The sequence below is a fragment of the Vipera berus genome, assembly GCF_964194415.1.
Source record: "Vipera berus genome assembly, chromosome: 3".
Lineage (NCBI taxonomy): Eukaryota > Metazoa > Chordata > Lepidosauria > Squamata > Viperidae > Vipera > Vipera berus.
The window spans coordinates 114,836,057-114,864,037 of NC_138204.1; the positions used below are offsets into that span (position 1 = coordinate 114,836,057).

The 27,981-nt window shown below is 36.6% G+C and overlaps 1 protein-coding gene across 1 annotated transcript; it reads left to right on the top strand.

The window, feature by feature from the left end:
* On the top strand, positions 1-27,455 carry LOC308666292 (regulator of G-protein signaling 5-like; the record flags this gene model as incomplete). Its single annotated transcript, XM_081324974.1, has 5 exons — positions 1-44; positions 6,409-6,510; positions 16,785-16,846; positions 22,311-22,477; positions 23,358-27,455. The coding sequence occupies 5 exons, from the start codon at positions 1-3 to the stop codon at positions 23,517-23,519; spliced, it is 537 nt and encodes a 178-aa protein (XP_081181100.1). The 3' UTR covers positions 23,520-27,455.
* Between the last annotated feature and the right edge of the window lie 526 nt (positions 27,456-27,981).

A 27,981-nucleotide genomic window follows, 5' to 3' on the forward strand; every position in this document is an offset into this window, starting at 1 on the left:
ATGTGCAAAGGATTAGCAGCCTTGCCCCACACATGCCTGGAGAGGTGAGAGAACAAATTTATGCCTATCAGTGAGGAAAGTGATGAGGGTGATGGAGATAGCGGAGACGCGGCAGCCATCTGGCAGAATAAAAGCTTAGCCCATCTCTGTGCAGAAGAGATGCCTGCTTAAAGAAGTGTTGGGAAGTTCGGTTCTCATTTAGTTTTGGAGGAATTAAGCAAGTGAACTGACCAAAGTAATGGCCTTTATTTCTCATTGGGCTTGAGATGAGAAAGGTTAATTACAAAAAAAGGTAAATTACTAAATTACTAAAAAAAAAGGTGTTAACAAATGGTTAAAGAATGAGGAGCCAAATCATTCAAAATCTTGTTAAATCTACTAGTAGGTGGGAGGGATGATGTATTGCAGAGCATGGGTTATTAATATGAATTTCTCATCCAAACTAGCATAATTAAAAACTTTTTTTCCTTCAGAAAAAATTGTGACAAAGGGAAAGTTTGATTGATTTTTAAAGGTATGATGCACTTTAAAACTCTATCTCACACAGAGATGCTATTTTACAAGAATATGATGACAGATCGTCTTACATGAACTGTTCTTGTCATATTTTGTTTGGCTTTTTCTCATGCTTTTAATTACTTTCCTCCCAGCTTCATGCTAAAACTCAAGATATAAGCAGACAGCTACTGAGATAAATATCTTATGAGAATTAAATCATCATCACTACACCATCGCTCAAAAGATTTTCAGAGATCATAAGACACTGATCTCTTTTAAATTTCCATCCATCATTGAGTACAAGGAAAAAAAGATGATTTTTCGAGCTTTCATTCACTCGCCCATCTATCCACTCATTTACTCATTCATATAACCTGTCTGTAAACCCTGACTCACACTTGTAGCTATTATAAAGAAGAAGAAAATTAAAATTAAGTTTAAAATATAGGTGAGGACATTGTCTTCAAGTGTTGATAGTTTATTTGTTAACTATCATAAAATAGCAGAATTCTATCATAGTATTGGAAGTAACCTATTTGGGGGGAAAACATTCCAGCAAATCACCATCAGCTTATGATTTTAAATGATACAACACCTTATCCATTGATAATGAGTTTACCCATTATCACTTTCACAACTTGGTTTGCATCAATGCAGAATTATGCTATTCTTCAACTAAAAGAAAAGAAAAGCGAGTTTAAGTGCAATCTCTATGTATTTCCAGTACTAGATAAGGAAGGAAGTGACTTAGATAATTGCAGGCCCTGATAAATAAACACTATGATAAAATTATGGAGTAAAATAAAAAAAGAGCAGGATCTCAAAAAATGAAATGTATATATGATGAAGAGTCATGAATTTCAAAAACTTTTCACCAGCACTTTTAATTAGCCTGAAACGAACCAAAAACTGGTACAAAAACTTGAGAGTAGTGAATTTCTTATCACAATGGCCCACCATAATGCAGGAGTAACAAAACCACTTGAATGACTTTGCTTCAAGGTGATTAGAATCTATAGATTCTGGATCTTCTTTCTGTATATTTCTCTTTCTATGATTTTATCTACTGTCTATGAGCTATTTTGATTCAGGAAGATTTTTTTTTCATAGAAGGCTACGTGGAGGAAGACACAATTTGTTTTATAGCCATCCTAATTAATTTTCTATTATTCCATCTAGGGTTCCTGAAAATACATATGGGAAACAAGAGGGTGCAAATATACATGTCAAACCTCACTAGATTAAGAGTAGTTTTTATTACCGAGTGTGACTGTGTGATGGCCAATTAATTTTTGCAGACATTCTTCTCTGAGTTATGAATTATGATACAAGTGAGATTCCATTGATTGATAGTGGAAAAGCCAAGTCATTTAATTGTTCTCTTATATTTTTTGCCAGTTGGTTTATTTTATTTAACTTTGTGTTTGCTTAATGTCTGAAGACATGTTTTGTCACATCTTTGGTATCATCAGAACAATGCTGCTTTGCAATGAAAAAATTGCCCTATGTACTGCTCCAGAGAAAGAAATGGAATATGCTATGTTCATATCCATTATGCATATGTGGTATTGTCCTTTATTTCTTAGCTTGGATCTGCATTAAGATTTGACTCTTGACTTTGATGACTCTACCCATGGGTAGATTTCATAAAAATAGTTTCAGGATAGTAATAAGAATAGGATTAATGCTTCACTATTAGCATCTACATGAATTTGTTTTTTTAAAAATGAACACTGGTACCATTGGAATAGGAAATCTAATTCTCCCATTAATATGCTTTTGACATGGGACAACTATTTTAAAATGTTAAACTTTATTTGCTATTGCTTATAAATTCAAAATGAGAAATAGATCTAACTGGAAACTAGTTGTCACACTGCCAGAGTTTATAGTGACGTGTATAATGATTTCAACAATGCATTTGATGACGTCCTCCAGTATATTTACCCTTACAAAATAACCCTACACTTGCTAGATGCTTCAGCCACTGTTTAAGCACCCTACTCAACATTTATACATTAAAGAGTCTGTATCAACCTGGAGAGACACCCCCCCCAAGTGGAAACACTTAGGATGAAGAGAGGGGGGGGAGAGGGAGAGGGAAGGAGGGAGGGAGGGAGGGAGAGAGAGAGAGAGAGGGAGAGAGAGAGACCACTTTTCAATCTCTTTGCAGAGGGCATAAAGCTAAGAGGGATAACAAAATTCTACAGAAGACAGAATCAGGATTCAAAAGGATCTTGACCAGCTGAAAAAGGCTAGTTATTGGTAATAGAATGGCCCCCTAGCCTCTTCCACTCTATTCCGTTCATCTTCATCTTCTCAATATTTGCCTTTTCAGGTTATTATCTTAGTGTGTCTAATGACAGTCCTGAGGTATATTGATATGAGTTTATATTCTTTTATCCATAAGGAATAAATGGGAAATTAGCATCTAAAACCCCTTCATGGATTACTGCCTTGTCGTAACAACAACAACAACAATATATAAAACTAGAAGGGATGCGGTGGCTCAGTGGGTTAGGATGCTGAGCTTGTCAATCAGAAGGTCGGCAGTTTGGCGGGTCGAATCCCAAGTGCCGCGTAACAGAGTGAACGCCTGTTACTCGTCCCAGCTTCTGCCAACCTAGCAGTTCGAAAGCACGTAAAAATGCAAGTAGAAAAATAGGGACCACTACAGTGGGAAGGTAACAGCGTTCCATGCGCCTTTGGCGTCTAGTCATGCCAGCCACATGACCACGGAGACGTCCTCGGACAAGCGCTGGCTCTTTGGCTTTGAAACGGAGATGAGCACCAGCCCCTAGAGTCGGAAACGACTAGCATGCGTGTGCGGGGGAACCTTTACCTTTACCTTTAATATATAAAACTAGATTTATTTATTTATTTTTGGTTGTGTTATCTTTGGAACCTCCAACTGGAATGTGACCCATATTACCAAAATATCCAACCAAAATGGGCAACAAATTGCTGTTTTTTTTAATCTGTAAAGATCTAAAACATCCAAAATTAAATTTTATCAGGTATGTGTACGTGCATGTATGCATGCAAGCACAAGATATATGTTTGGTTTTTTTTTTATTTTGTACTTTACATAAAGTATTTTTTCTGTTATTAGGGCAGGGGCTTGAATACACTCTGCAGTTTCAAGAAGAAGCATGGGCACTTAGCCACCCTTGGGCCTATGAAGAAGGCTCTTCCTGGGTTAAATGAATAGATTTCTTGGAACAGCTGATTAGGAAAGTGGCCTTAGTATATGCTGACATCCTCCAAAGAGATGGATGAGTAAAGCTTTCGTTTCAAGATCTGAAGAACAGTTAAAAAGATAATATCTGGAAAACTCAGAGGTTTCCTGCCCATGGAAATAGAAATTAAAGCAACTGAAAAGGCTGATAATTAATGACATCAAGAAACTTTCAAAGGCTGCATAACACATTACATCATTTGATGATTTACTTTTGAAACGCCTGAGGAAGAAAAACAAAAACAAAAATTGCCTGTGTGATTGATCAATCAATCAATCAATTGATTGATTGATTGGATGGGCTATTCTTTACATTTAAAGTCACTGTCTATTTTACAATAATATAAGGGGTAAACTAACAAATGTTTCAAAATTTCTTTGCACGAGTTCTAGCAACTAAACAAGCATGAAACTATTTTTTTTTAGGTGTGAGAGCAAATTTCCCCAAGACTGCATTCTGAGCAGCAGAGCTTTGGGTTCAGCTGCTACTAACTTGGCAGAAGTCTCTTTCCGTGTTCAGAGGGGCTGCGTTTCCTTTAAGCATTACAACTGAAGTTTTTTGTCAGCAAAATAATGAGAGGGTGTGAATGAGGAGAAGACTTGAGATGAAATAATGAACTCAGCCAAGGCACTTTGCGGCAATAATTTTTGTGCTTGCTTTTAATTTAAATAGCTGCTTTTCCCTATTATTGGACATGGAGAGCTTATAGTTTGGTTCATCCTATTTATCCCAGAGCATGGCATACAAGAGCAGAACAGATCCCTAGCAGACTTAAGGTTTATAAGGACTATTTATAAGATAATTTTACAACAGATATCTGGCAAGATTAGTATTGTGCAATCTCTCTGTCTTATTTATACTATGAGTTCCAGATTATAGATATCTGGTACAAGTCACGATGACATAGAAGCATAGAGTTAGTAGACTTTAGTAGACTTTGGAGGTCTTCTAGTCCAACCCCCTGCCCAAGCCAAGGAGTCATCAGGTGTAAGCTATTGCCATCACACAAATGACATGAATTATCTTACTTGCATCCATGTACCATGATGTACCCTTCCTTATCTCCATACAATACTTGTGCCTTCTCCATTTCCCCATCATGTTTTCCATAACTTTGTTTCTGGAGATGATCCATCATGGACAAAAAGAATCCATAGATGCAATTGTCTGTCTGGAAGTACTCTTAAGCTGGGTTCGGCTAAAGCCAGCACTGAATTAAGGCTATAATATATGACCTTATTTTTTTTTGCTTAATATGCTAATCCAGGGTAGTAATTCCAAATAGCAATCCAGATTTTACAATTTAGCATTTTGTATGAACCCAAGGAATTATGGCCTAGTCCTTAAACTATGATTAAGCAAATCATAACTTTGTGTATTCCATGAACACAAGCAGATAAATATATTTAATTTCATGTGTCACCAATCAGGCTTTGTCCTGATAATCAATAGGCTTCATTATCACTAATTAGTACAGATGATATGTGGGATGACTAGGTAGAGCTGACTGTTGTGAGGAAAATAAAAAGAAGGAGTATTTTGTATGTTCAGTGTTTTGAGTTACTTTTAAGTAAAAAAAAAAGACATGCAAACAGCAAAATCAAATCAGAGTTGGGGTGTGTGTGAAAGCCCTAATAAGCAGGCATATGCATAGAATGAAGGCTACTGCTAAGCTTGTAAGCCGCCCTGAGTCTTCGGAGAAGGGCGGGATATAAATGGAATTAAAATAATAAAAAAATAATGGCCTAAGTAATCTCTTTTGGTTAGTCATATTTTGCAAACATGGAAGAGAGATATTTGAAATTAATCCTCTTTTCCTGTTCCTAGTAGAAAAGCAAAATCTTAGCAGATCGCCCACCACAAAGGACTCCTGTAAGAATTCTGTTTCTTTATATTTCATGTCTTGTCCATTCTCCCAAGCTTCATAGGGCAGTTGAAAATGGAAAGCAAGGATGGGATGGCTAAACTGTCCTCAGTTCTGTCTGTTGCTGTGCCAGCCCTGCTCCGGCAGTCCTGGACTTTGGTAGATATGTGATTTGTCGTTGGTCTGAGGGGAGCTGATCAAGTAACTGATTTGATTGTGTTGCTTGCTGCTGCTGTGGGGAGGAGGGAGGTATGGATTTATATTGTGGGTTTTTATTCTGTGGATGTTGTAAGCTTCCCAGAGTAACCATACAGAGTTCGGCAGCCATATAAATTTATTTAATAAATAAATATTAAAACCATCATATAGCTATAATAAAAAATACCTGACTTCCACACACCCCTTTAAAACTATAAGACCCTCTGTGATGGAGAATTATTTCACAATTTATCATAACTCTTCTGCCATTTATTCTAAATGAGTGAAAGATACGTAAGTAGGAAAAATATTATTTTATTAATGACTTCAGCTGAAACTAAATGAAATAGGATCAGTCAATCTACTGACTGGGAATGACAGGAGCTGGGGTCAAACCTATCTAAAGATACCAGGTTATCTGAGGTTTGATCAGATCATCTTAATTGAACGTACTGTACTATTTTCAGTATGTAGAAAGAATGTAACATATTTGGATCTCATAACTTTCAGGAGAATGCCCTGCCACTCAAATGGAGCATCTTTTTTCAATTTTGCATTTAGCGGAAACTACTGTATGTTCATGTATTATTTCATAATTTTTCTCTCCAGAGCCAAAGAAATCAAGACAAAGTTAGGCACGCTCCTCCAGAAGCCAGACTCTGCTATTGACCTGATTATCCCTTACCCAGAGAAGCCAGCAAAGGTTCAAAAGTAGGTATATAATTATTAGTCTATTTGCTGCATGTCCATACTTAGCAGTTTAGGGGACGGAGGGAAGATTCCCCGTCCCTGATTAAGATATGCTTTAATCTGCAGCCAGTTCTTTCAGCATGGCTTTTGCATTTTACTAAGGTACACTTTTCATAACGTTACTTTAAATACTGACAAAGTCATTTGCATTATGCAAAAATAATGTCAGAATCACCAGATATCTTCCTTGCAGTGCAATTTCAAATCACAGACTGAAGACCCATTAAAAACTGAACATTTGCACCACACGATCTTTTACAAATATATGTCTACATTACATCCAATATCACAGAAAATCGATTCACTACATATGTAATTTATCTTTTTCTTAGTATTCAGATGTACTGCTGATTTTAAAGCCATAAATTAAGAAAGTTTAGGTGTGAGTTATGGAAAGACAATAAGAGTGCATAATTGTTGGTTTTGAATTATGAAGACCAGCCATTTGCCTCTCACTACAGTATGTTCAGAGGTATAGCCTTGGTGGAAGAAACAAGTGTCCCTAAGCATTTTACTACCATCACATAATGACATTTTGTAGGGCAAAGGTGGCTCCCCCATGGTCATATGATCAAAATTCGGACACGTGACAACTGACTCATATTTATGATGGTTGCAGTATCCTGGGGTCGTGATCACCTTTTGCGATCTTGTGACAAGCAAAGTCAATGTAGAGCCAGATTCGCTTAATAACTGTGTTACTAATGTCACAACTGTGGTGATTCACTTAACAACTGTGACAAGATAGTTTGTAAAATGGGGCAAAATTCACTTAACAACTGACTCATTTAGCAAGAGAACTATCTGGAATTGTTATATTCCACTGGTTCTTATAACATTCACCATACCTTAGAAAAGGAAATCACACATTGTACTTCCACTAGTGGGTAAATGATACAGAACTCAAAAGAGATTTAAAACAAGCATTTGTTAACAAATTTAATTCCATGATACATGGGACAAGATACATTTTTCATTTTGGAAAAGGCAAAATCAGATCAGCCTGAAAAATATTTCTGTGCTTGTCTTATAATTCTGATACGTTTGAAACTGATAATATCAAGAAGACTGGTTTTACTGGACTTCTGGTTTCCCATTGTGGTGCTGTGGACGCTGGAAGATGACCTCCATCTGTCGCATCTGAATTCATCCTGCTGGGGGACCCTGGAAAGGGTCGCAAGTCGCCCTGTAGGGGCGATGAGCAAGGAGGGAACCCCGCTTGATCGCGGGAAGGTGGCAGCCCTTCTGTTTGATCCTGGGAAGCCCTCCAAACTGGTGGGGGAATGACCAGCCATAGCAATATGGCTTGTCACTAAGCTGTTGACAGCCGAAATCAAAATCACCATCAAGCACCTTTAAAGCAAAGTGGATGAAACTGGGTGAGATCTGATCTTCTCTTTAAGACTTTAAGTATTTTTTCCTGTAAAAGCTGCCCAAAGTATTTTTCCCCCTGTGAGGAGAGAGGGAAGGGAATTTCTACCCCTCCCTCTAAGAATAGTGGTGACTAACTACCCAAGGGAAGCAGAGCAACTATAAGAACAATTTTAATCTAATTGTATGTATATGCTTTTGAGACTTGGGGACTAAAAGTATTCCTATTCTTACTGAAGATGTTTGTTTTTATCTAAAAAAAGAAATAAGACTTGAAAAACTATCATAAAAACTTTGGACTTTAAAAAATTTAAATGGCATCAGTGACATCATGTGGCAAAGTATGGTATTACAACTTGTGATTGTTTAAAAGAGACTTGGCTTGAAGCCCAGACCCCAGGAAAAAAAACTTCTCTGACCTTGACAGCTATCATCTGTGAAAAACTCAGCTGCAAAGAAGGAACCTCTGGGTGGCATATCTGTTTGAACTATGAATGTAAACTTTTACTGACTTTCAGAGCTATACATTGGGAATTGCTTTCCTATTTATTTACACGAGACGCATGTGTTATCACACGAGATGATGGAATACCTTGGACTATAAACTATAAACTCTTACTTGACAAACAATTTCTACTATAAACACCACCTATAACACATGAAATAGATGTCCCATACCTAGCTATAAAAACAAAAAAACTATTCTTAATGTTTGATTCTAAAATCTTCAACTTAACATACTATCAAGAGAATATGGATGAAGATCAGGAAAAAATTCTTTCCATGTTGAAATCAATATACAAAACCATTCTTTCAGTTTGTGACAAAATAAGATGCAACATAAAGGAACAAGATGCCAGCTTAAATATACAAACTCAGATCTTGACTACAACCAAAGAACTAACAATGCAGAAAATAACAGGAAAAGTGGAACAACTAAATACTAAGACAGAGGACCCAATTGACCAACAGATCCAGCCAATGGAAAAATCAGAAAAGGGAGTGACAACACTGAAAATGGAAAAGATGTTTTACAAAAATCAGAAGAAATTTGAGGAAAAGGAAGAAGAACAGATAGAATGGAAGATAAACTTATCAGGACAATTGTGGGAAATTGGAGTAATAGGGAGGCTAGTTCTTCCAAAAAAACTGCAACCAACTAGTCTTTCTTATTCCAAATAATATATATAATAATAAAGGGAGAACTATTTGATGACTCAAAAGCATTGACATGGAAGGTTAGTTGGCAAAAGAAGAAAGCCAGAGTAAGGCTGAAGAAAATAAGGGTTTTGATTTATTAGAGGGGATCTCATATTGCTAACTAGAGGATTGAATATGGTGGAAAATAGATATTTTTTAGAAAATAAAGTAACATTATAATTGAATAGGTAAGATGTGTAACAAGTCTAATAGACTTTGGTATGAAAAAAGAAAAAGGGAGAAGTTGAGATAAGGGAAATTTTGGTCACCTAATATAAAATATTTGGAAATCAGTGGAAAATAAGAATTCTGTTTGCCCAATATGAGATAATAGATATTACCAGAAAAAGAGACGGAGTATTTGAGCTTTCAAAAATTACACCTAAATGAAAAAATAATGTATATTACTGATTTATTGGTTAATCCAAACAATACATATAATGGTTTTGATGTATTAGAGGGTATACTGTATTATTAATTAGATGGTTTAATATGGTGGAAAATAGATAACTTTGAGAAAACAGAATAAGACTGTATTCAAATAGATAAGATGGGTATTTAGAATATTAGATTTTGTTATGAAAAGGGAAAAAGCAAGAAGTTGAAATAAGGGAAATTTAGGTTACCTAAAGCTTGGAAATTATAAATACCAAATGTTAATTTGAATATTGACAGGGAATTAAATCTTGGGAAGAAAGCAATAACAGGACATTGAATGTATACAAGGATTGAATGCAAACACAATTAAGATATGTATAAGCTAAAAATTATTAATAAATGTAACAAAGATGTTTTTACTTAGTTGTTAACAATAAGAACTGTATTGGCCTAATATGAGATAGTAGGTATTAAGGGAAAAAGAGAGGAAATATATGATGTTGTAACTTGAGATTTATACTAAAGATTTATTTATTATTGAACCATTGATCAACCCAGTTACCACATTGCTTTTTAAATACTTAATTGTGAAATTAGAAAACTAATAAAATATTATAAAAAATAAAAAAGAAGAAGACTGGTTTTACTAATGAAGAAACTTGAAATTTGAAAGCCTTTTTTAAAAAAAAAATCCATATCCACTCATTTCATTAGTAGTCTGGAATGTGGTCACAGTTACTTTGGAAGAAGTGCGGAAAAGAAAGAGGGAAGAAAGGGGACAGGCATATCTCCCTACAGAAAGGCAAAATTGCTTTTTATGTTAATTATAGAGAATACTAAGAATTTTTTCCCTGAGGGTGTTGTCAGATGCTGAAAGCTTTAAAATCTTTCATCCCTACTTCACTGATGAAGAACAACTATGAACACAAGAAAACATCTGTGCTTCTGGAGAAGTAGATTATCATCTACAAGAGCTTGAATAGTTAAAATGTGCTAATATTTAAGGTGCTGTTAAGACCCTCAGATTGTTTGCTTTTTATTCTTATTTTTTAATTTTTTATTTTTTTTATTTTTTTTATTTTAATTCCATTTATATCCCGCCCTTCTCCGAAGACTCAGGGCGGCTTACAAGCTTAGCAGTAGCCTTCATTCTATGTATATGCCTGCTTATTAGGGCTTTCACACACACCCCCCAAGCGGCATTATTACAAAGTCAGCTTAATTGCCCCCAACAATCTGGGTCCTCATTTTACCTACCTCGGAAGGATGGAAGGCTGAGTCAACCTTGAGCCTGGTGGGACGCGAACCTGCACTAATTGCAGGCAGCTGGTGTTACTTAAGGAGGCATTAGCCCACTGCTCCACCAAGGCGCTTATTTTCTTTGCTACAACAAACTGACACCATTAGTGTCTTTAGAAGGTTTTATATCATTATTGTTCAACTAGATTGGCAGCAGGCAAATTTAAGAAGAGCTATATGAATAAAATAGGGACGCGGTGGCTCAGTGGGTTAGGACGCTGAGCTTGTCGATCGGAAGGTCGGCAGTTTGGCGGGTCGAATCCCGAGTGCCGCGTAACAGAGTGAGCGCCTGTTTCTCGTCCCAGCTTCTGCCCACCTAGCAGTTCGAAAGCACGTAAAAATGCAAGTAGAAAAATAGGGACCACTACGGTGGGAAGGTAACAGCGTTCCGTGCGCCTTTGGCGTCTAGTCATGCCGGCCACATGACCACGGAGACGTCCTCGGACAAGCGCTGGCTCTTCGGCTTTGAAACGGAGATGAGCACCGGCCCCTAGAGTTGGAAACGACTAGCACACATGTGCGGGGGAACCTTTACCTTTACCTTATATGAATAAAAACAATGTTAAATGGTTGTGATACTTTGATACAAGACCATTACAAAAAATGGCTCCATTTGTGTTTATCTGTGGACTTCAAGAAACTTGCTGTTGCTGCTGCCGCTGCCAAAGGCAAATTGCCAACATTAATCACTGTCATTTTTTTCTGTGAGAACGCAGTCTCCCATCTCTACGAAAGACAAAGCAGTTCCAGGAACTGGAACAAAATGAACACCAGTAGCAGCGATGCTATTAGGGGAAAAAGTGGCCTTAATGCACAAGGGGAACCTCTTCTGGCTGATTGTCCCTGAATCTGTTTCCAATTAGGCTGTTAAAAAAAAGGCTGATCTAAAGATTGCATGGTGACTGGCACTGTTGATAATAGCTTATTTTAACCACTGCTACAGACAAATTAGGTAGATCATGCACTCTTTTCAGAGCCATTTGGAACAAATTAGGCTGTGGGTTTATGGGCTGTTTTGAACATCATAATTAAGCAGATCTTGTCATGGCAATGGAAACAGATGTGGTGAGGCGGGTTCTCCACGGGTCTTTGGGAAGGAAAGTGTTTGGTTTCCCATTGGGGTGGAAAAGGAAGACCAGGGCTGCTCTAGTGATGAGAACAAGATTGTAGGTATTCTATCCCAACCCCAGCTGGATTCTGGCAGTACATCAATCTGAGAAATAAAATTTCCTGAGCAAATTAGCCTTTTTTGCCTAATTATTTTTTAAAAATAGAACCATGTTTCATAATTCGGTCTGGTCTGATTTTTCTCAGAGTGCAAAGAGGCAAATGTTTGAGGTTTCTTCCCCTGATTATTTTTTGCCCCTTCTTTGGCCTGAAGAGCCCTTTGCCCCAAACAATTAAGCAGATTGTATCCACGTGGACAGAAACTTTTATTTGATGAAAGCTGATTCTCATGAACTTAAATGTCATGCCCCAAACCACTTCCTGCACTTATACAGAACCGAGGGAGGCCTATGAGTCCTGGATTAAGGCCAGGAAAAATGGTTTTGTCTATTGACAAGATAAAACTCCTCAGCTTAGTCCAGTAAAATGGAAAAGAATTGTTTAGGGTGGTTCATCCCAGTACAAATTGCTTGATTAAACAGGGGAGAGGCTAAACAAACAGTTAAGTTTATTTTTTTTAAAAAAAGGATATGTTGCTGGCAAGAAAAACATTCATTAATCACTCATTAACATGAGGCAGGGAGATTTGGTTGGCTATATAGGCAAGTACCAGGGATGAAGGCCTTAGCCACTTTTAAAGTTGTCCAACTAGAGCAGGGGTAGGCAAACTTGGCTCTTTTATGACTTATGGACTTCAACTCTCAGAATTCCTGAGCCAGCATGGCTCAGCTTGGAAACCTCTCCCTTTCCCCTCAACATGGCTGGCTCAGGAATTCTGGGAGTTGAAGTCCACGAGTCATAAAAGAGCCAAGGTTGCCTACCCCTGATAGAGGTTGCTGGAATAGAGGTTCCCTGCATTATTGACCTACCCCTTGGGCTCTTTCTAACACAGGTCTAGCACTGTTTTGGAAAAACACTAAATCTGGGTCAAAAACCATGGTCTGACTGACAGTTCTCATCTGCAGTGAAGTGCTATAGGCTGAAATCTATAGGCATTTCTGGGGGGGTGGTTCTTCCCCCATTTATTCTACACTCCTATGCCGCATATCCTACTTGTCAGTCAGGCACAGGGCGAAGCAGGAAAGAGAAAATTATAAATGCTGCAAGGGAGTGACAACATTAGCAGCACCTAGATGCAGAGCATAGATTAGAATAGGCAAAAATGGTGTTGTTCCCGTAAAGTAAGAAATAAAGACAATAGAAAGTAACACCACCTGAAAGTCCTCGTGAGAAGAAGCAACAAAAATGTGGAACACGTTTATTTGAGATAAACAATAAAATAAGTAAACAAATACATGCAAATAGGTTTATAGTTCTTTCAAAGGCTTGCTAAACCGGTGTATAGAAAAAGAAGCCAGTTAGGTATAATTACATGAGCAGATACAATTATGGGAGCCAGGTGTGATATCTCTGTGGCAAACTAAGCCATGGAGGGCAATGCTTAGCAATGTGAGGAGAAAAGCATGGCAGCTGCAGTCTAATGGGGCAGACAGAAGCTGGGCAGATGGTAGTTTATGACTTCATGATCATCAGCATAATCGCTGAAGCATTGCAGATGGCTCACATGGCAAGACTTGTGTCAGTCTTGCCATGTGAGCCTTTAAAACTGGAGCAGCTAAATATGAATTTAATTGGCTCCATGACATTAGAGCAGGCCAAGCCACTGACTGAAGGAGATGTCATGACATTATGCCCACTAAAAATGGTTCGTGGGAAAATCTTTGTGCTGTAGGTAGGAGACATGAAGATCAGCCCACCCGTTAATTAATACAAAAACAACTTTCCAAACCATTGACTAACCTCTGATGTTATAGTTGCTACTTTTTCCATTTTATGGCAGCTTTCTACTCATTATCATGCAGAAACATTTGTGTATGCTGTCAGTCCAGCGAGACTGCAGTTCTATAGCAGTTGAACCTATAATTTTATTCATTAACGAACATTCCCATTCTACTTTTTATATGCATCCTTTCATTTATTAAAAGTGCTTAATAAAAGTACTGTGGTGGCATTTAGAGCGCAAGAAATGGCACATTCAAATTTCTATTTCCTGATTCCAGAATTTCCCAGATCTTTTGTCTTTATGTCTTTTGAGGCAAAGTAGTCAATCTCAAAGTATTTCACTAGTGAGCTCTTTTCTCTTTTAGGCTTGTTGGTATCTGTATGGACTTCTATAGTAGTTGCTATTTTGTCTTACGTTAATACTTTAATTTCAAATCCTTACAGCCTGAGTAAAATCAGATAATTAGCATCCACTTTGCTATGGGAGTCTGTAGCATACTCACTTGAGACAAAAGCAATCATTTTCTTGACTAGCGTGGGAACTGATGATAAATCTGTGGGAGAGACAAAACGAGATCCCAAAGCTACAGCCAAAGCAGGGGAAAAAATTCAAACTTCAGATTTTGAAAAATAAAATGAAAGAATGAATACTCAGGGGAATACTCAGAGGGAATGGAGTACAATTATCCTCCATTCAGACCCATTCTGCTTCATAGAGGACAATGTAGAGTTGGAAATAAAAAGGATGAGAGGAATGACAAAAGCTGAAATGTTAAAGGAAGAATATAAGGAACCGTACTTTAAATGTACCGTATATGTAATCTTGCCGTATCAGAGAATAACCAAAAATAGTGCTATCCCTCCAGCCCCATGTAAACTGCTTTCTCTCTTCCTCCATAAGATGCCCCTTAAAGATCTCCTGCTTGAGCAGGGGGTTGTACTAGAATACCTTCAAGGTCCTTCCAACGCTATTATTCTGTTTGATCTCCATGTATCTTTTCCTCAAGTTCCACTACCTCAAGTTGATGGTCAGCTTTTGTAGACTAATTTCCAGCCTTACCAATTTTCTTGGCCATACCAGTTTCCCTGCTGTTTTTCTATTCATTTTCAATTAACAAATCCACAGACATGTTTATCTGATCGTACCGAAAAGCAGAGGAAAGTACATTTTGCTGAAATGGCCACATGACCATGAACTGCCTGCCTGAGGCAATCTATATGTTCCTAGTTTTCCCTAGACCTAGTACAAAGTCTACCATCTAAGTGCTTTTTACCGCTTGAAAGATATATGAGACTTACATCCATGATTAGATGGATTTAACGAGTCATTGGCATCAGTTCCATGTAAACTGCACATATTTTTAGTTCTTTCAAATAAGGCTTTTCCTCATCAAGTTAAACTGTTGTCCACCAGTACTTGAGATACCATAACATTTTTTACTGCCATCCTTTCATTGTCATCATGTCACCAAATAGAGTAGTATACAGTGCACTTTAATATTAGAGATCGGAGAATGACTGACTGGGAGACAGCCCCTGCTATGGCAGAGACCCCTGATAAAAGCTGTTAGGCTTTTAAATGGGACATAATCTTATGCAGAATTGACTTGGGAGGCCGGTGTGTGGTGTAGTTGGTTCACATAGTGTGGTGGGATGGAGGGTTTGTTGTCACTGTGTGTTGGGGGGAGAGAGCATGGGGGGAGGCTCAGCTAATCTCAATGTACACATGTTGTACTTTGACAATAAAGGTTTATTTTATTTATCAAGCTGTTTGGAAAATGGAGCACAGACGATGTTCAGATCAGTGATATCTCCCTGCAGGATTACATTGCTGTGAAGGAGAAATATGCTATATATGCGTAATTTTTTTAGATTGCTAACAAAGAATTAAAGGGAGACTGATATAGCCATTTCAAACTTATTTGTTCTCATCAGTCAGCCACACCCTTCTATTTGGTTCTGGTGCATCCAATGGCAGAAGTCCAGATGAAACGCCGATCACTTGGTTGTGGGAGGTGGGAGATTGGCTGCTCATTGTCTCTAGGCTTAGTCCCTTCCTACCCCATGGTCTCTCAGCTCTTCATGGGGATTGAGGGAGTTCTGTTCACCTTTTGAAAGAAGTTTTCGGAACTTTTGGTAGCTGAGAGCTGCTGTTCTGGCCTATTGGAAAAGATCATCGCAGTCATGTAAGAGGTGATCACTGCATTAGAATTCTATTAGAATTCTCCATCAAACTCAACCAGCCAGTGGGAAAACAGGAATCTTAACAGGGTTGGGACCAGGGCTATGGAGTAGGTAAACCTTGACAGATGGCAGACAGACAGTAGGTTTTGACTCTGTCAAAACTCACTCTATTTTAGCAACCGTTTTTCATAGACTTGATGGAAACCTGATTATTCACTAACACTAGCTGGTAATTGGTCTCGTTTTGGTCATGACTTAATGCTCTTCCATATAATAAAAAGGGGGTTGCAGTATGAAATAGCAAATGTCTTATTCACGCACTCCTACTTCATCCCATGACCTTTCTCTGCTATCATTGACTCAGAGACTTGGTGTCTAGAGAGGGTGAAGCTGGCTTGAAAAAAGTGGATTTTCATACCACTCAAAGATAAATAGTTTTGAAGTTCACTGGGGGGGAAAGGAGTATATCTGCTGCATCAGATAAAGACATTGTAAAGGCATAGCGTAGGAAGGAGGTTGCTGGGCCATATTTGTGCCACAGATAGCTTCAAGGCTAAGAAAAGTTACAGAACTAGTGAAAGAGATTATAAGGAGGTTGTAAAATCATGAATAAGGCAGAGCAATAGTTCAATAAAAGCAGTGCTTTTTTGTAAAAGAAAAAGGTGCCGGAACTCACACACATCATACAACCCGCCTTGCCTACCCTACAAGGTTCCATCCAAAAAAGGTGCCGGAACTCCGTTCTGAGCGTTCTATGAGAAAAAAAGCCCTGAATAAAAGACTCCTTTTCTGACTTGTTGATTTAAAGAATGTGCTTTTATATATTTTATATATTTTCATTTTAATATTTCCAGACCTTCCCCAGAAGAAGCTTGGCAGTGGCACAATTCCTTGGAAAAGCTCCTTCAAAACCCTTGTAAGTCTTTTCTAAAGATCTCAACCTATTGAGAACATTTATCCTAAGAATAATAGGATATTGAGAAACTATGATAAAGCATTGCTGTGTCATCTATAGAGGAGTGCTAAGATTCCAACTGAAATAAAAACCTATTGTCATCTTTACCATTTAGTATATTTGCATGAGTCTTATATGCAGTATAAAATTATATCAGCCTATATCTCAGATCAGAAGCAGAAGGATCAGAGTACATGTGGGATGTATATAATACTCTAACCCTAACCCTTTCTCTGTACTGTAACTTAGTGAGTAAGATACAGGTGGTACTTGACTTATGATCACAATTAAGCCCAAAATTTCCACTTCTAAGCAGTTGTTAAGTGAGTTGTACCCCATTTTATGACCATTTTTTTTACCACAGATCAATGCAGTTGTTAAGCAAGTCTGGCTTCTCCCCCCCCCCAACTTTGCTTGTTGGAAGCCAGCTGGGAAGGTTATAAATGGTAATCACTTTACAAAGATGGGATAAACTGCATTTATCCTTATTGGGGAGGATCTCTGTAATCAAGATGAATGTTCTACCAAAGACGCTTTTTCTGTTCCAGACATTTCCAATACTTGCAACTGATGTCCCATTCAAACAATGGCAAAGGGATATTAGATATAAGTTATTGCAAGATGCTGAGGAAAGAGGGACTTTGGGTTTACCAGATTTGAAATTGTATTTTGAGGCATGTTGCCTGGCTTGGTCAAAAGAAACTTCCAGAATAAGAGGCTACCTGATTTGGAAGGTCATGAACTAAAGGCTTGGATGTCACAGTTATTTATGTTATGATAAAGTTAAAGTTAATTATGATTTTAATAATCACTTCACTAAATGTGCCATACTAAGAGTATGCTAAGGCTTATGAAATGCTATTGAAATTAAATTTGGAAAGTGAATATTAAATATTCGGTTCTTGAGGCATTAAACGAGACAAAATGTTGAAACAGCAACAAGTTTATTCTAACTCAGAACATAACAGAAGCAAGCTAATAACTGCTGCGCAGCTATTTATACGGTTGGCCTCTAGGCAGCAACCAATAGGTTTAAAGTAGCAGTTTCCCACCCCAAACCTCATTAACAGCCTGGAGACAGCAAGTCTAGCTCAGCACAGCAACCGTTACATAACACACAGAAAGTAGGTCAAACATTAAGCAAGCAGTCAGGACATTAAGCAAGTGAATTAAAACAGATAAGGCCAATACATCACAGTGAACATGTAAAACATTGTATGATACAATGGGCAAGGAACTTTGGTTATAATGTGATGCTGGAACAATGGGAGAATATGTAAATGAAAAGTTTAAAATTTACATTGAACTACAATTTAAAAGAAAATTTCTATAAGATAATGTTTCACTGGTATTTATCACCAGACAAGCTGTCTAGAATGTATAAAGGTATTTCAAATGAATGCTGGAAATCTAAAGGGAAAGAAGGGACCTTTTATCATTTATGGTGGACATGTGATTAAGCAAAGAAATATTGGAGAAGGATTCACATTTTGGTACAGAAAATCTTTAAAATAAAAATAAAAATGAAACCAGAATTTTTTCTTTTGGGTCTAATGGAAAAAGACTTAGGGAAAAAATTGGAACTTTGATCTTGAATATGTTTATTTATTTATTTATTTGTTTGTTTGTTTTTATAAACCGCCCTTCTCCCGAGGGACTCAGGGCAGTGTACAGAGTAAGGTAGGTATACAGATTGAACAATAGTGAAAAACAATAGTAAAAACAAACTGGGACCCCAATTAGAGCTATGTTGACGGCAGCAAGATTACTGTATGCACAAAAATGGAAAGACATTTCGATTCCCACTATGGACGATGGCTACAAACATTGATGGAGCTGGCACAGATGGCTAAATTGACTGTTTTGATTAAAGAAAAGAATACAAGTACTTTTGTTTCTACATGGAGACCGCTTCTGGATTTTGTGCTTGAGGTGGAAAAAAATGAAACTTTGATTTTGTGTTTCACCGATTAGATTGATTTGTTGTTACAGAAATGGCCATTTATACTATTGTGAAAAAGTAAAAAGTGGTGGCTTGAAGTTAATGCTTTATTCTACAGAGGAAGTCAGAAGTCAATAACTTTTTTTTCTTTTTCCCCTCTCTCCCTCACTTTCTTTTCCCTTTTCCCTCCCCATTGGTCCTACTATTTGCTTCGTATTATGTAGTTTACTCTATAATTCAATAAAATGTTTTTAAAAATGGTGATCACATGACTCCAGGACATTGCAACTGTCATAAATACATGCCAGTTGCCAAGTACTCAAATTTTGATCACCTGACCATGGGGATGCTGCAGCAGTTGTAAGTGCAAAAAATGGTCATGTTACTTTTTTCAGTGAGAACTACCTGCATACGTAAGCTGCTTAGTATGGAGCTGACTTAGGAAAAGTATGTTCCAGGTTAAGGATTACTTATAGTTAAAACTTAGTCCCTTAGTTCCTAAAGAAAATGGAGAATTTGAACTACCGGATTGGGTCTTATACTACCAAGCATGTGCTCTAATATGGTTAAAAGAATGGTTAACCCTCAGAAATAAAAGATTGTTATATTTAGAAGGAGATGACTTGCAAATTGGATGGCACACATTTTTATGGTATGAAAAGAATAAAATCCACAAATATTTCCAAAACCACTTCTTAAGAAGCGCATTATTATTTGTATGGGAAAAGATAAAATCAAACATTTATACAAAAATCCCAGGATGGGTCTATATGATGGAAGCATTCATTCACCCAAACTAAGTTAAACTTGAGAAAATTCTAACATATAAGGATATTCTGAATACAAATGGGAAATTAAAATCTAAACAAGAGTTAGAAGATCAGGATGTTGACTTATCATGGTGGCCTCAACTGCAAATGCAATCGAGGTATGATAAAGAAGTTAAAATATATGGTTTTTACAAAGACCAGACAAAGTTTGACCAAGTGTTGTTGACTTCTGATGAAAAAATGATTAAAAAATTGTATAACTTTTTATTGAATTTGAAAATGGAAGATGAACAATGAAAGAAACAATGATAATATGGCAAAAAACTTTGGATACAATATAGAATTAGAGAAATGGGAAAGAAACTATAAATTGACAATGGCAACTTTGTATAAACAAAACATATAAAATGTTTTATAGATGGCATCTTCCACCTGTCAGATTAGCAAAAATATTTAAAAATATGTCTAGTAAATGTTGGAAATACAATCAAACTCCTGGTACCTATGGTGGACGTGTGTTAAAACAAAAAAAGTTTTGGACAAAAATACACACTTGGTTAGAAAAGATGTTAGTGAAACCTGAACTTTTTTTATTAGGTATAATTCCAGAAAAAAATGATAAACAAAGTGTATATTTAACATTACATGTATTAACAGCAGTGAGGATTGTAGTTGCTCAGCACTGGTAAAATGAAAAAACACCATTGAATGAAGAGGTAATCAAGAAAATATTGGACTGTGCTGAAATGGATAGACTTACATTGAGAATCAAAAAAAAAGAAGATACAGAATATTTTCAAACATGGAACTTATTTTATCAATGGCTGGAAAAATGGGATGGAGAGTAAGAACTTAACTCGTATTACTAAGCAAAACAAATCAACCCAGACAACACATTGTTCATTAAGCACTAATGAATTGTAATAATAGAAAATTAACAAAATACTATTAAAAAATAGTCCCTTATTCCTTGTGGCAAGGCTGTAAGAGAGTAAGGAAATAGAACTTTCTGCAAGAGTTATCCCTTAGTGGCAGGAAGACTAAGGAAAACTGGCTTTCCACTTAGGGACAAAAGGGGAAAAAAACTCTTTTCAAGGAAATAAAAGAAAACTCTCTGCAATGGCCGAAGGTGCTGCTGGTGGTGAAACTCTCTGAAAAAACTCAAGCTACTGTATAGCACAATATCATACTTAGCTATGCTATATGTAAATGCCAGTAAACCTAGCTACTTAAATTTACAACAATCAAATTACTTTTGTCCAGAGTGCTGCGTTGACAGTATCAACTATTTTTATTTCAACTATTTCTTGCATTTTATTATTTTATATAAATAAATTCAATACTGGCAAAAGAGATTACCCCACTGATTCCTTGCTTGAGTAGAGGGTTGGACTAGAAAACCTCCAAGGTCCCATTCAATTCTGTTGTTCGATTATTCGATTTTTTTCTCGCTGCTTTGAAGTTAACACAGAAAAGAAGATACTAAGCCCTTTTATGAGATAACATAATCCATAAGATAAGATAACTGGCAGGAACCAAGAGAAATTACAACAAATTTATTTATTTATTTATTTATTTAAATTTATATGCCGCCCTTCTCCCTAAGGACTCAGGGCGGCGCACAACAATAAAAATTAAAAACATAAAATAAAAAATTTAAAAAAGAATTAAACAATAAATACAATAATTATATGACAATTTAAAAACCAGTAAAAAGCTAATTAAAACCGTAGTCAGTCCAGGCCCGCTTGTTGGAAAAACCACGTCTGATTGCAATTAAGTATACGGAAAGAAAGGATTATCCAATATCTTCCAAAGCATCACTTTCAAAATCTTCAAGCAACTCTTCCATATTACTGCTAGTTGAATTTTGAATTGAATTGAATTTTGTGTTAATTGTCCTGAAAGTTCTTTGAATCTCCAGCTTAGAATTATATCGCATTATAGATATCAATCTCATATCCCCCCTTTCTTTTCTTCCTTACTCTATCTACCTTTTTAATCACCATACAACCATGCATGCAATATCTTTATGATTTTCATTTGGAGTTAACAAATGGATAATGCTACTGAGTTTCACTGGATATCTAATACAAGGCATACTTTTGGTGCTCCAAGAATACCAGGTGCATCAGTGCTTGGGTACTAGAAGTAGTAAAAAATTTGGTTACTAGAAGTAGTGAAAAATTGTGGCTGCTTGGGAGCTTCTGCAAGCAAAAGTTGTTCTTTCCTCTTCCAGTTAGCTCAGCTTCTTTAGAAATGCATATTGGTGGGTGTATGGTCCAGCCTTCACTTCTTGATTGTAACTGTTGAGGCAAGGCTGATTCCTCACCATATTCCTTGTCTCACAGCAAAGAATTAAGGAAAATTGATATGAAAGAAAGTTATAATATGCGTTATAGTGTGGTTGAAGTCATTGGTGTCTGGATTCTTTCATTCCCTATTTTTATAATCAGTTAACATGGTTTGCTAACCATACTATGTTATCTTCCAAAATTTGTTTTGACAAAACTGATAGGACAGAGTCACATCAGTAGGGCTGAATGATGTTGTTCCAGGATTACAAACAATCTTATAAGTATTTGATCAAAGAAAAAGTTATCAAGGACTGTTGCACAATAGAGGATTAATTAGGAAAGTATAATTTGGGGAAAAAAGTGTTATTTCACAATTGTAGTTGACATTTTTTAAAATAATTTTTTCCTCTGTGCAGATGGCCTTTCCAGCTTCCGGACTTTCCTCCAATCTGAATTCAGTGAAGAGAACATTGAATTCTGGATTGCGTGTGAAGATTATAAGAAGACCAAACTGCGTACCAAAATGGTTGAAAAGGCCAAAAAGATCTATGAAGAGTTTATCCAAAGTGAGGCTCCAAAAGAGGTTAGTTGATTGCCATTAGCTGAATGGAGATAAAACCCTGGCTTTTGTTAAGAATTAGGGAATTAATCTCTTGAAGGTGCCCCTGTGATTAGGTTCTATGGGGTGCACAGCTAAACACAGATCCTTTCCCTTGTCACAGAAGAAATTACTGATTTGTTCCAGTTCTACACTACACTGAACAAAGACTGTATTTGTGAATGTTACAAAACAGAAACAAGTCTAAGGAAGCTGTGCAAGGGAAGATTAGTCATTAAAAATTACAGTATAAACAAATGCATTGAAAAGTGAACCAGTCATCATACAAGTCACACCAACATATTACTGCAACGAGAGTCCATGAGCTAGAAAGCAAGACAAGGTGAGAACTTCATCAGCGAGGTTATTCACTGTCCTCTGAAGTGCAAAGAAGTGGTAGAGTGCTATGTTTAAAGTGGCATTTCCTTTAATTAAGATTAAAACAGCATTAATAGATGATGATCACAAAGCACTGGTGCTGACATTATGTAATTAGTGGAGGGAGGGTATTATTTTGCACTACTAGTAGGGGTGTATCATAAATCCTATAGTTAGATTTGATGACAGTTGGCTTCATGTTTTTAACATCTCTAACAAAAATCTATTTATGTGAATCAAATGTTTCTTATTTGACTTTTTGTTATAAATATTAAATATATATTTATTTCAGCTGTAGTTTATCAAGGGATATTTATTAGCTGTTGGCTTCACATATGGAATTGCTATTAGCTTCAGGTTTTTTTCCATCAGGGAAGCATTTTTGCAAATGCCCCATGTAAAGTATATTGTTGGCACATCACTTGATTTTTGTGAGATATGTCCTATGTAATTCCTACAGCTATCTACTCTATCTCCCTCTTCTCAGGTGAATATTGACCATTTCACCAAATCAGTAACCATGAAGAATCTGGTGGAACCATCTATAAGCACTTTTGACCTGGCCCAGAAGAGAATCTTCATGCTGATGGAGAAGGATTCTCTGCCCAGATTTGTGCGATCCAACTTATATGAAGAATTAATAAAGTAGCAGTGTGGCAAGCTGTGCAAGGCATTGGTACATCAACACAGGGTCATTGCCTCCTCCAATCACTAGTAATCAACATGTCTTATTTATATGGATAGTTGCTTTGCTTTGTATTTATTCCAGGCTTTGAAAACTCAAAGTCTGTGTTGTTAAACATGGTGACCATACTGTACTGTTTTGGTCTTTCTTTTATTCCTTCAAGATTACTTTACTATTATTTTACTCAAGGTTGCTGGCACAAAGTTGGGCTAGATGAGTACCTCAATCAAAAATATGACACCAATTATTTACATGTAAAAAGACCAAATTGTTTATAGGACCATCTGTCTGCCTTTGATGTCAGCTTTGTAGAGTCAAGGATAGCCCAGATTTTGAAATTTTAGGGATGTATCACCTGTCCTAAAAAACTAGAATTCTGAACTGGGTAGCCTTCAATCATTGTTCAGTTAGTAAGTTAGTAATTAGATAAACAATGTGCACAGTTTTCAATCCATGTGACAAATATATGTTATTGCCACTGATCAGCAATCACAAGTTAACCAGTAACTTCGCAGTATCATAGATAAACATAAGGTAGGATGGGGTGCCTTTTAAAATGCAAACATGTGTTAAAGAAGGAAAAATCAAGCCTGTGTTAAACATCACTTACAGTTGTGGAGGAGATAAAAAAAAACCCCAGCATGGTTTATTTGAGGGAATACAAAACAAAAATACAACAAAACAAAATTACAAAATGTCTTTTGCTTTTCAGATATTCTTTCAGTGAACTGTACTTCATATTACTAACAGAAATAATGCTCTCATTAATAGTTTTAGTTCAACGATTTAACAGGTGAATATCTCATTTGACTGCATCCTTTTCTGATGACAGCTAGTATTTGCTATGTTGTTATGGACAATGTAAACTGGTAAATACCAGCATTTGCTACATATAATAAGGAAATATTTAACAACATATCCCTCAAATGAAACCAAGTTACCCTAATATGAGAATCCTTGAATTATATTTGCAATTTGTAGCAAGAAGGGGATGATTTTGGGTTTATTGAAAAAAAACAACAACCCAAAGTTAATGATATGACAAAGAGCAATAATATATTACTGGAATTAAATAAGCAGTTGATCAAAATCCTGGGCTAATTTGTTACTAAAAGAGCAGCTTGATGAAAATCATAAATTGATAGATACCCTCATAGCTAGCAGACAATAGAAATCGTACAATAATGAAACAATTACAGTATCCATTTTAAATAAAAAGTTTCTTCATAGAAGAATGTAAATCTGGACAATTTGTCACCCATCAAGCTAAATGCATTCCACTAAAATTTATCTACCACTTGATTAAATCTTCTATTTTTGCAGATTTAATCAGTCAATAAAACCTGTTTTTAAGCTTCCTGTGGAATATACACAGTTTAGAGGATTTCAGTTGTGAAAGTTCTAGCTATTATTAAACAGAGAACAGAGAATCATTTTTGGAATAACAGTGATGGATTCAGAATCCATTGTGCAGTGCTAAAGATGTGAGATAAATTCAGATCCTGTGCTAAATGGCTATTACTAAAATATTTAGGGAAGGGGTAAGACTGAGAATAAATCAACGGACCTGCTCAAACAGTATGACTTGTTTAACAACCCAGGCCTTTTGTTACCTCTCTTATCTATTTCTTTTCCGTATTAAATTTATAAGTGTTATATTTTCATAATGGCCCTGCACAAAGTCCAGTGCCCATGCACAGCTTTAAATAACCTCCCTGAAATCTTCTTACGAATTATGATAGAAATATTTAAGCTGAACCATAGCTGAACCTGTCTGTAGCACACTTCCCAAAGTATTATTTTACCATACACTTTAACCACAAGATTTAAATGTTCTTGTAATATATGTATTAGTCAGTTCAAGATATTTAGCCTGCAGTGATATGAATAGAAAAGGCATCCAGAAAGAGATGAAAAATGCATTTCATTTTTTAAATAATAGACCAATTGTATAGTCTAAAAATCAGTTTACAATCAAAACCTCTACTTTGAAAAGTACCAGTCAACCATTCAATATAGGTGAGAGAGTGACTAAATCTCTCAATGCTGTTTGCCCATCAGCTGTGGTAACTCTGCCTGACAGCCATGCTGATTTAGTGTTATGGCAGGATGTGCATAGAAGTCACTTTCAAGTTGACAAGTTGTCTAACATCACCCAACTAGAGGTTGATTTAAATTCCTCTCTAACCTAATATTTTTTTCTGATTGTAATATGTTTGTAATATTTTATTTTTATCAAAAGGGGAGGTAAGCCATAATTACTACCATGCCCTTTACATGATTTAGTGGAGCTCATGCAAAAGATGGTCATACTGGATTGGGCCCAGTATGGGGTCTTTACATGGTTTAGTTTTTTTCCCCTGCATCCTGAGTAGCAAAAGAAAAACAACAACAACAACAGGGAGAAGAGGTCCCACATGTTTGGCTTCCCTTGTTTTGTTTTCCTTATCTGTTCTTCTGCACCATCACTATCATCTTCTTACTTCACTAGGCCTCAGTTGCCTCATTCCTGATTTTCCAATTACAGCCATAGGCTACTCTATCCTGAAGTATGAAGGAGCTGGTCAATAAGTTTAACCCAGCAGCCTACTTACTTGGCTCTGTGCTATTCCTGGTGACTTGAAATAAACAAAGGTTCAACAAGCTTGTTAAAATTGTCGTAAAAAATAACTTATAAATTTTGCTTCCACCCTAACAGACTAAATGTATCAGGCCTAGCTAAAAAGTAGGGTTAAATGTCAGCAACATCATGAAAATTAAAGAGTTATGCATCATTTCCCCCCCTAATCTCACAGCACAGAATATATTGAGGCTATTTTCTGAATAGGAAGAAAAATCTGCCCCATATCTTTCTCCATTTTTTAAAAAATAGATTGCTTATCATATTAGCAGACATCCCTTATTTTGATTTGGTCTGTCAGATAGGAGTATCCATTGCAATGGTTACTGGCTTCAGGTTGACAGGTGCAATTGGGCAAGTGAAGCCCCATGCCTTTTTACATGTATGCAACGTGGGCAACACTAAAACATGGCAGGGTTTAGGTCACCTAGTGGTGCCCACCATTTTGGAGGCAGTGAAAGAAAAACCTTCATCAGATGGTGTAAGAACTTTATTGTGAAAAGGGAAAAATCAAGTAAGTCAGAATTGCAGCTTTGACACATTGCATGTTATTCTTGCAAGGACTTAAGGATTCCATTGAAAATTGTATCATTCTTTGGTTTGCTACAGCAAATACTAATGCGAAATATTTCCTGATCTTTGAGATATATTTTAACAATATCAGTAGATCCAAACTACTGTTTGCTTTTTGGTAATAGAGATGTCCTGCCAGACAGAAGCTTCCAATCTTTCCCGTAAAAATGGAGTTGTAAAACATGTTTGTATTCTATTTACTTTTGAAGGGCTTGCATGTCAGATTGTGCGTGGGGGATGGGAGGTGGGGGGAAGAAGAGAGCATGGCAGATTTTTATTCTGATTATTTTATAGCCTGCTAGTGAGATAGTGGTCTTGTCATAGCTGATATTAGTTATCCTATTTTTATTATTAAATAACACACATTGGTTATATATTTATATTCATCTTACTTCTTTATTAATACTCGTAGGCTCATATATAATAAATGTTGGCAAAGACCTCTAAATTCTTCTCCTGCGCAAACGTCATGAATGAATAGAATGTATGCAAATTATATGCTTCTGATACTTCTATTCATTGCATTCGGACTAAGCAGAAAACCTTTCCAGTAGATTTAACTATGTAGTAACTTTTTTTTTTCTAAATTTGTATGGTAACTTTTGCTAGAGTGCAGTAGTTTGTGATTTGAAAAGTGCAAGTCACAGATGGATGTCAGATTAAAAATATTTAACCAGCTTTTCAACCAGTCTTAAATAAAGCATGCTTTCCCATTTCATCGGGTGTTTGTTGTTTTGTGCGATACTGTTAGGCAATTGCCTTTAGGAAACGTAATAAAGGCATACAAATACAGAAACAAGCCTCTGTTCTGTACATCAGTGCTCCCTCCCTCCACTCTGCACCTTCCTCCTTCAACAGCAGCCTACAATTCATCCTCTGTCAACCTCTGGCTGGTTGCTCCATACATACATCATTTTATTTAGATCAGGTCAAAGAAGCTGTAAAATTAAGAGGTAAGGCCAGATAGTTTGGTAAAAGGAAACAGATTGAAAACAAGACTTGGAGGAAAGCAAATGCAGGGCCATTAATGCTGCCTTGACAAATCCACCATCTCCTTAACTTCTCGCATATCAAGACTAGTTGATACAGAGCAGAGGTCCCCAATCTCTTGGGCACCAGGGACTGGTTCTGTGGAGAGAGGTTTTTCCACAGACTGGAGGGGGTGTGGTTTTGTGTGCTGCCTGCATCCCGTGGATGGGGCTTTGCTTGTTGGTGTGGCCCAGTTGCTGGCAT